Source organism: Nematolebias whitei, chromosome 4 (assembly GCF_014905685.2).
Source record: "Nematolebias whitei isolate Nwh7 chromosome 4, NemWhi1, whole genome shotgun sequence".
In the NCBI taxonomy this organism is placed as follows: domain Eukaryota; kingdom Metazoa; phylum Chordata; class Actinopteri; order Cyprinodontiformes; family Rivulidae; genus Nematolebias; species Nematolebias whitei.
This window is the reverse complement of record NC_056501.1, coordinates 7,929,978-7,938,970: the sequence shown is the minus strand read 5'-3', so window position 1 is coordinate 7,938,970 and position 8,993 is coordinate 7,929,978. Positions and strand designations below refer to the sequence as shown.

At 46.5% G+C, this 8,993-nt stretch overlaps 1 protein-coding gene across 2 annotated transcripts; it reads right to left on the bottom strand.

Moving 5' to 3' along the window:
* Positions 1-682: 682 nt before the first annotated feature.
* Positions 683-8,950, bottom strand: g3bp1 (GTPase activating protein (SH3 domain) binding protein 1). 2 transcript variants are annotated; one of them, XM_037675169.1, is made up of 12 exons: positions 8,838-8,950; positions 6,205-6,321; positions 6,035-6,116; positions 5,638-5,811; positions 5,469-5,559; positions 4,579-4,669; positions 3,858-4,101; positions 3,675-3,779; positions 3,469-3,586; positions 3,173-3,298; positions 2,006-2,115; positions 683-1,868 (listed from the first exon to the last, which is right to left on the bottom strand). In XM_037675169.1, the coding sequence occupies exons 2-12, from the start codon at positions 6,297-6,299 to the stop codon at positions 1,620-1,622; spliced, it is 1,485 nt and encodes a 494-aa protein (XP_037531097.1). In that variant the 5' UTR covers positions 6,300-6,321; positions 8,838-8,950; the 3' UTR covers positions 683-1,619. The 2 variants fall into 2 exon arrangements, with proteins under 2 accessions (XP_037531097.1, XP_037531098.1); XM_037675170.1 differs by lacking the exon at positions 8,838-8,950 and adding an exon at positions 8,519-8,539.
* Positions 8,951-8,993: the final 43 nt, after the last annotated feature.

Below are 8,993 nucleotides of genomic sequence, written 5' to 3'. Positions count from 1 at the left end.
AAACCAGTAAACTTGGAACTCCCAACATCAACGTAAGGTTTTGGTTCGACAGGAAAGTCCAGACGCGTTCGATCAGAGGCAAAAAAATCACGTTTATATTTAACCTGTTAACTTTATTGTTGTGCAAGTCTGCCTCCAAAGTCCGTTTTCAGTCATTTTGAATGCGTTTTAATTTACACGATTTTATTAATTTCTACATTTTTGCAGACGTGGACCCGACGGTTCATTGATGCTGCACACGAGAACAAAGTGACGAGCTCTGATTTTGAAAGGGGAAACAAGATGTGATTAAAGAATGAATTTGATTTTTAGTAACTAGTTTCATTAAAGATGAAATCTAAAACTCTGTCCACATGATACGAGGCGGTTTCTTGTTGCCACGGCAACAAGCCCAGCCGAGTGAAGCGGCTAAACCTGAATTCAGCTGTGTGGTCCGACAAGAACGTCCATGTTCATTTTTAATCATCTTTAGCTGCTTTTAAACAATTTTACAAATTTTAAGAAACTTCCACTGAAGCTGGTTTTTAGGGGGTTTTGGGCACCGTTTTATGCCTCATTTCTGTATTAAAACCAGTAAAACCAGAAGTTTACCACGACTTCTCAGAACCCAGCTGTAACCAAACAGTTGAGAGATCCAAGGCGATGAAGTTAAAACAGAAAAATGTTTAATTTAGTTCTCTCGTCGGCGTGTGAGCTTGTTTTACATGATGAAAATGAAGTGCATCGACAGAAGCCCAAACCGGTTTTGGAAACATGCTGCATTCAGACACAAGCCAACAACATTATTCAAATAAAAACGTCTACATTTCAGCTCTTGACCTGACAGAATAAAAAGGTAAGACAGATCCATCGCTAGATACAACGGTGGCAGCAATACACAGGATTGCCCAAACAGTAAAGTACACGTTCCTTTAAGAAACAGGGAGAGAACGCGAAAAACAAAACAACATCTGGGTTTTAAATCCCCAATTCAAGTAGCATTTACCCTTAAAATCTGTGTCGGTTTGATGATCATTCAAGTCCAGCATGGAAAAAACAAAGAAAACTGACTAAAGTCTGAGTGAAGGGCGAAAACATCTGTCGTGATCTGAGGAGCTGGTTGTGTCTCCTGCACAGTCGAGGTCTGGATTGAGGAGGAGCGCCCCCTGGTGGAGCTGAGGGAACATGACGTGCTCAAGCTAACCCACATCCTACCATCACCTCAGTCTACACGAGTCTCAGCAGCCGGCGGGTTTCCTGCACCGAGGAGAAAATGAAGAGGTGTCAGAGGACGGGACTGGGCCTGCGGTGCTCGGATACTGGTGGAGTTGGGAGGGAGGGGGTGCAGCTATACTCAAGAGAGACTGATGACCGTTGAGTTGGCTGCTGAATTCAGCAGGACCTGTTGAGTTGACACGAGAAGCTGACCAAACCTGCGTGGACTAGAGGCAGACACGATGAGGAGGGAGTCGAGACGTCGGGCGAACGTGACCAGCGAACAAGATTCGACTCCAGATCGAGATTCCAACTGATTTTCTCGTCAGCGCAGAATAAAAAGGGAGTTTGTTTCAAAAATTTGGCTTTTCTTCCCCAATCAGTTCCAGGCGGAAATCGAACGCAGGTTTGGAGCTCGGGTGAGTTCACTGACGTGGAGCGGAGTAGCGCCCCTCGGTGGGTCCGGCTCCACGTCCGGAGCCAAAACTGGGTTTCTGTGCCATGCCGCCACGAGTTGGTCCTCTGGGTCCGCCGCCGCCGCCTCCGATTCGCTCTCTGGGACCACCTGGACCACCCGGACCTCGGGGCCTCACGTCCCGCCTGTCGCTCTCTCTGGCAGACCGGGTCTTCTTCTCCTCCACGTTCAGACGAACGTCACCGCGGAACTTGATGGGCTGAACAGAGAAAACGAAGTCGAGTCAAAACAACAGAGCAAGTCCAGTCCGACAGGAACCGAACCACAAGAACCTGAACACGTGAAGCAGTTTCCAAACCACAGACTGAAGCTGCAGTTCAGCCGACGTGCGTTTACCCGGTTGCTGAGGATCTTCTGAACGGGTTCAGAGTCGTCAAAAACCACGAAGCCAAAGTTTGGAAGCTTCCCTCCACTGTTGATCCGCAGCTCCAGAACTGTCCCGTACTCTGCAGGAGGACACGTTCAGCAGTTAGACCTCAAGCTTTAAAAGCATCTTTCTCAAACTACGGTGAATTCTTGCACGTCGAGTGGTTTAGATTCTTCTCTGAGTGTTTTGAGCTGCTTCATCAAACTTTCTCCCATTTCAGGCGTCACAACTTTCAGCTGCTGGAGCTGCTGGAGCTGCTGGAGCTGCTGGAGCTGGGCAGCTGGTTTCAGCTTTTCTACTGAATTATTTAACTTTATTTACTTTGTCCATAGAACTGCACCGAGATCACGTCAAAACCTTAAAAAAAGCTTCTTTAAATCTTTAGACATTTTCAGCTGTTGACGATTTCTGCTCTTTACTTTTTGTTTCACTCAATTTAGTTTTTGTTCTGCTCGTTTAAACTTTAACAATTCACAATGTTCCCATCATCGACAGAGAGGAACGATGGTTTGAGTGAAGGAGGCCATCTTTGAGAAGAGAAACTGTCCATCATTAAACGAGGCGGAGCCTCCGGGTTCAACTGGCCCCCTCTTACAATGCTGTTATTGTTAGTATCCCTCAGCCCCCTGTGAACAGCAAGCGGCCATCAGAGCGCTAACGATCAGAGCGCTAACGATCAGAGCGCTAACGATCAGAGCGCTAACGATCAGAGCGCTAACGATCAGAGCGCTAACCATCAGAGCGCTAACCATCAGAGCGCTAACCATCAGAGCGCTAACCATCAGAGCGCTAACCATCAGAGCGCTAACAATCAGAGCACTAACGATCGCTCGTTAGGCTGATGGTCTTCCAGTTCTGCGGTCTCCAGCAAACCGGTTGCTCCACCATGAGAAGAGGCTTTTTATAGGACTGAGTTTAGTGCAGCTCCTCAGACTGAAGAAGTCTTTTGGATTAAAGACAAAATGTTTCAACAAGTTTTTTTATTTTTGACCCATCCAGAGGACCCGACTTAATTTAGTTAATTTTTCTACCTGGATTATTGAGCATTCAGCAGCATCAACTAGCGCCAGCTCTGCTGCAGAAAAGTCCATTTCCACTAGTTCAACTAATCTGCACATGCAGTTAAATCAACTCACGTTCAAAGAACTCCTTCAGTTCAGCCTTGTCCACGTCGTGAGGAACGTTTCCCACAAAAAGCTGATGAGCGTCTGGATACCGGACCACCCTGCGACCCTCAGACTCCCCCTGCTCGCCTTCTCGCACTGAACAAACAGAACGCAGCGGGTCAGAGAATCAGGGCGAGCCTTTAAACCCGGGTGCTACCACTAGACCAGATGTTTCACGAGCAGCTGGTGCAGCTGAAGGTCGAGCAACATTTCACATCAGATTCTGGTCACCGGTCAGTTGTTGTAAAAAGTACCCGTGTGTGTACCTGGTCTCGGCCCTCTGTGTGCAGGAGGGGGACCCCCAGGCCTCTGTTCTCGTGGTCTCTGGTCTCTCTGTGGTCTTTGTGTTGTCGTCTGGGACTCGGACTTCACCTCCACTCTCGGCTGCAACAAAATCAGGTTTTATCAGTAAAATATGAAAAGTGCAAGATGAAAACGGTTCAAAGTGAAGCTCAGTGTAAACTGAACCCACCTGAGCTGCGGGGGCGGCTTTGATGATGTGCGGGGAGATTCCTGAGACTGGGACAGCCCCACTGGGAGTGAGGTTCTTACTGGTGACGGAAGCCCAGGAGAATGGCTGCAAACAGAACCCAATCACAGTAAGTCAACGTTCAACCTTTAACTTGGCTCTTCATCGTCCCGTCTTCAGGCGTACCCGGTTCTCCTCTGGAGCGGCCGGGGCGGGTTCAGCAGGTGCAGGATCTGTGGTTGGGGGGGCGGCGGTGGGGGGGCTTTTCTCTGTCTGATCATCGGCTGCGTGCGCTTCTGTTTGTGTCTCGGGCATCGTCTCGGCCTTCAGCTCCTCTTCAGCAGCCTCCACCTCCTTCTCTACCTCCTGCTCCGGTTCTGGACTCGCTGCAGGAGCTTCCTCCTCGTCAACAGGAGCTGCCGGGTCAGAACTAAACACAAACAGGTGGATGTCAGTTTTATGTGCCAGCAAACGCATCACCTGGGATCACTGCAAAGTTCAAGGATCTTAACAAGGAACGGAGTTGTAGAAGAACCGCAGACAGAACGTCCAACGAGCTTTCAAACGTCAAAAATGGGGTTTAAAGTGAAACTGCAGAGGAGCTGCTTCTGTTTGACCCCGCCGGGTCACTGCAGCTTCACAGCAGAAACAAGTGGCAGTAAAAGTGTGGATCCACATCTCGTCTTCATTTCTTCACTGAAGAACATCTGTCTGTTAAGAGTCTGAATGTTTCCTCCACGTGACCCGAGAGCACAATTCTCTTTAGTAAAATAAATAAAGTTTGTTGCGGTTCGGTTCTGAAAACACATCTTGAGTAAAACAATCTGCATGTGACGATCGTAAACAGCCCACACTCTTTAGAGTTCACATTTAAAACCATCAAAACACGCAGAACTTGAAGACGCACCAAGTTGTTGAGTCGTAGAACGGGGCCGAGTCTTCCGGGGCGACATCGGGGGAGCGGACCCTCTCGAGCTCCTCGACTTCGTCCTCAGACTCTGAGAACGAGAGGAACATTCAGGCTGCTGCAGTTTGAAACGATCACTAAAACCTTTACGTCATTAAATCTTACACTTTTATACGTAAACGTTTTGTTCAGATAATCAGGCGTGGATTTGTGAGTAACTCGTCGGTGCTTTTTTAAAAACCAGGAACCAGAATCAAAGTGAAGACAAGCGTTCAAACGATTCTCCTCGTAAATGAAACCAAAGGTTTTCTGTTTTGAGCAGAGATCAATGGTTTGACTGGTCCCGACAGAACTGGTCCTTTGAGTCAGGAGTGCGACGGTGGAACCGAACCTGGAGGCCAGAACCGGCCGTTCACAGACACAAGTGCAGCTGAGACTCCAATTCAAAAACAAAAGCACAGACTTAGTTTTTTCCACCACAGCTCCATAAATAACGTTTAAAAATAAGTAAAGTGTCTCAAAATAAGATCCTTAAAATTTAAAAACATGAAATGAGATTTACTACGTTCAGAAACGGACGATTTTTAAACGTGCGAGTGAAATGTCGTGAACGTTTGATCTTCTTTTACGTGGACACCTGGTACAGACACGTTGATGCTCATCAGCCGCACCTTTCAGTCGTAGTTATAAACTAATTAAACCTCACGGCAGCCGTCTCTTTGCCATCGTACTTTATTTTGAAAGAATAATGAAGTAGAAACTTTGACCACGAGGGAGCTCACTTGGCTACTTTAAGAAAAAACGACAAATTCAAAAAGTGTTTGGTGACATTTGTTTGTATTTACATCTAAAAGAGTTGACATTTAAATTAAATGAAAATGACTTCTCACCTTCTGGAGGCTCGGAGTCGGAGTCACCAAACACCTCGTCTTGATACCGGAACACATCGTTGTGGACGTAGAATTTATTTGCAACTGTGCCCTGAAAGGCAGAACCACCAGAACCTCTCAGTAAATGCCGTGTGCAGCCAGAAGACCCAGATGTTGCTGCTGTACCAACCTCTGGGGCCAGGACAAAGGTCTGCATGAACTTCCTCATGGGCTGCATGTTGTTGGACAGCTCGCCCATCACCTGCACCACGACGCCTTCGTTCAGGGTGGCGTGGGCGTCCACGTGTCTGATCTTGGTGTGACAGTCACGGAAACTCAGAGCCATGACCCTCTTGTGAATCTCCTGCAGAAGAAAAGGAGAAGTTTCATGTGCACGGCCTCGCAGCTTTACATTCATGCCGTTTGTCTTTAAAGTTCCTTTGTTGCACAAGAGTCAGAATCCTTTCATTTTAAGAGAAACTGCATTTTCTTTAGCTTGTATAACTTTATTCTCCATGTTGCAGCTGTATGGGAGTGCGGTCTTTTGAAAGAATAACACTTTAAAAAGCCGCGACGAAGCCTCTTACAGATTGTCCATAAACAGCCTCGACTGGTTTGCCATTGCTGTCCAAACCACCGTGGACGTAAGACGAGTTCTTTCCATAAAACCTGAAAAACAAAACGACAATCAGACCGGCTGCTCACATAATTATTTTAAAATCCAATTTCCTCGCAGCTGCTCGGGGTTAAGTGGTACCTGTGCAGGTAGTCGGGGGCCTGGTTGAGGAGCGTGTAATACTGTCGGACAAACTCCCGCCCGACCAGCTGGGCACTTGGCTTCTCCATCACCATTTCTTTGGTCAACTGGAAATCTCTGCAGAGAAACAGGCGAGACAGTGAACGACTGGTTGTCTGTGGCTGCCTGAATGGGATTGAACTGGTGACTCGGGCCGATGCCGTGTCTCAAAGTTTGATTTGCATCAGCAGAGGAATGTGTGAACGGCACATTCTGGTAACAGAGAGGAGGAACAAAGTGTGGAAGTGCACCTTGTTACAGGTGAATCTGTTCATCCTTTTCATGCACGTTTCTTATGAACGCATTCAAAATGTTTTAATCTGTTAAATTCAGTCAGGCCAATAAATTTAAATGTGCTTTCAGGTCAAAGTTTAACCCAAGAGCTGAATTCTGCAGTTTGTGGTCCCTATCCAGGGTGTACCTTAACAAGTTATTTACTTGTTCGACTGGTTTATATATAAAAATAATCACGTCTGTGTTTGTACGTTCCATTATCTAAAACACCAGGTCATGTTTGAGAATTGTAGAAAAAACAATTGAACTTGTGGTACAGAGGAAGAACTAATGTTTTACTCCAAGTATAATTTCATATGTAGCCAATTAACAAACTGTGTATTTTAATCAACTCATACGTTATTATAAGTTAATATTAAGTAACTTAATGCTAATTGTTGGTGCTGACACCAACTGTTCTTTCAGCTGCTTCCTTCCTGACGCACCGCAGGACTCTTGGACACCGACTATCGTTAATAATTGACTTATTTCAGTTAAGTCTGTTAATTTAAGTTCCTCCCACGTGGTCAAAAAGGTAAAACTGACACTTTCTTTCTCCAAAATAAAAGCACAAAAAAGGGGATCATGTAAAAATGTATTACAACTTGTTGAGCGTAAACGGCTCTGATTGATATTCAAACTCACTTTTCATCATCTGAGCATCGTCGGGACGCTCGTGTCACAATGGGAACAAAAACAGAACATACTCCCAGTGGGCACCTGACTTAATGTTTCTGAATTTAGATCTGATCCAAGTTGGATCAGAACTCCCCACCACAGGGAACAGGCACAAGGCATGATGGGAACACAGCCCACATTTAACAATCACTCCTAGTGAATCAGGGCTGGATCTACAGAACCTCTTTTTGGCTTTAAAGCCCATTTTTGATGTTTCCCAACATTTTTTTTTTACCCATTAACCTCACGGATGATGTTCCTGCAGATGTTTCTACCAGAGGTTCATTTGTTACTGAACATCCTCATGAACGCTACCGCAAAATATCACTTGACTCATTGAAAAGATTTAAGGGATTTTTTAAGGAAAGCAATCACTAGTTTGAACATCAACCCAAATCAAGATGGTTTTGTGTGGTAGTCGCTGAGAGTCACTCCAAAGATAAAGGTTTGATGGACCAGCCTGGTCATTTTCCATCAACATGCTGGTGAGAAGGGCAGCAGGTGATGCACCTTCCATGCAACTGGTGCAGTTTCTCTGGGGTTTTCACTGAAAGCTGTTGATTCTTCAGGCTCAGGTAAATGTGGTGTTGGGACGTTCTTGAACGCCTCAGCTTTGGCCGGAACACAACGTTCCCTCTGCTCTTCTAGTGACTGGACGAGCTTTCGTTTTATGGTTTTACCCACGAAGTCTGGAGCAATCCGAACATCTTCAGGTGACAACCAGCAATCTTCAACTGATCCTCCAGAAATTTAAAAAAATTAAATAAATAAAAAAACATGAAACAAAGCGCACCGATCAGCTCCAGGTGACCTGGGACATTAAAAAACGGTTAAAAATCAACAGGGCTGAGCTCTAAATCCGTTTGATTCGCAGCGATTTGTTTAAAATGAAACCGTTTCCTCCACGTTTCTCGGGTCTGTTAGCTCCCGCACCGCACCGCACGCAGACAAAAGGCCCCGCCATGCCAGCAGCGGTGATGGAGGCCCCGCACGCTGCTGCGGGGATGAGGGCCGGTCCACCGGCCGTTACCGGATATAACCTGGGCTCACATGTCGGCGCGATGAACCGGGGCCCGAACCGAGTCAGGAGGAGCGGCCCACGACCCCCCAGAACCCGCCCGTAACCCGGGTTCAACCAGCCCAGGAGGAGCCTCAGCACGTGCACCGGAGGCTCGCACTGCTTTCCCGCTCCCGACGACCGGAATGCACCCGGTAACTTGTTGAAAACGCGTAAAATCACGTCAAAATCCGTTTGTCGGGCGAAAAGTCCTCCCTCGCACGAGGAACGCAGCGAAGAAAGCTCGAGAAGAGGGTCACGACTTACAGGGTGCTGGCTATTTCCTGGCGAGCCACAGAGAACACGAGAACTCGTTGCGCTATTATTAAACATACCGAAGACGATTTTTACAGCGAACTCGTCCATCTATAAATAAATGTATGCTTAGTTACCGTTTAGTTTGATTACAACAGTTTAGTTTTGCCACAATGTTAAAGAAAACGCCAACGACCACCCCATCTAAAGGCCAGGAAATAGACGGAACCTTAAAAACGATCCGATTCATTTGATAAAAACGGGAAGACAAAGGCACGCTTTCTTTTTCAAAACAGATAAAACAAGTTAAAAAAACGGGTAAATAACTTACCAATTGATCAAATAATTAAAATATGAGCGTTGCTTTGAAATTAAATGATATTTCTTTATCGCCGTAGCAATTGCCAAAACACTAGCGGCTTCGCAACGTGCTAGACTGCCCGGGTACCGGTTTCACCTTCGCAACCGAACTTGAAAGCCCGCCCCT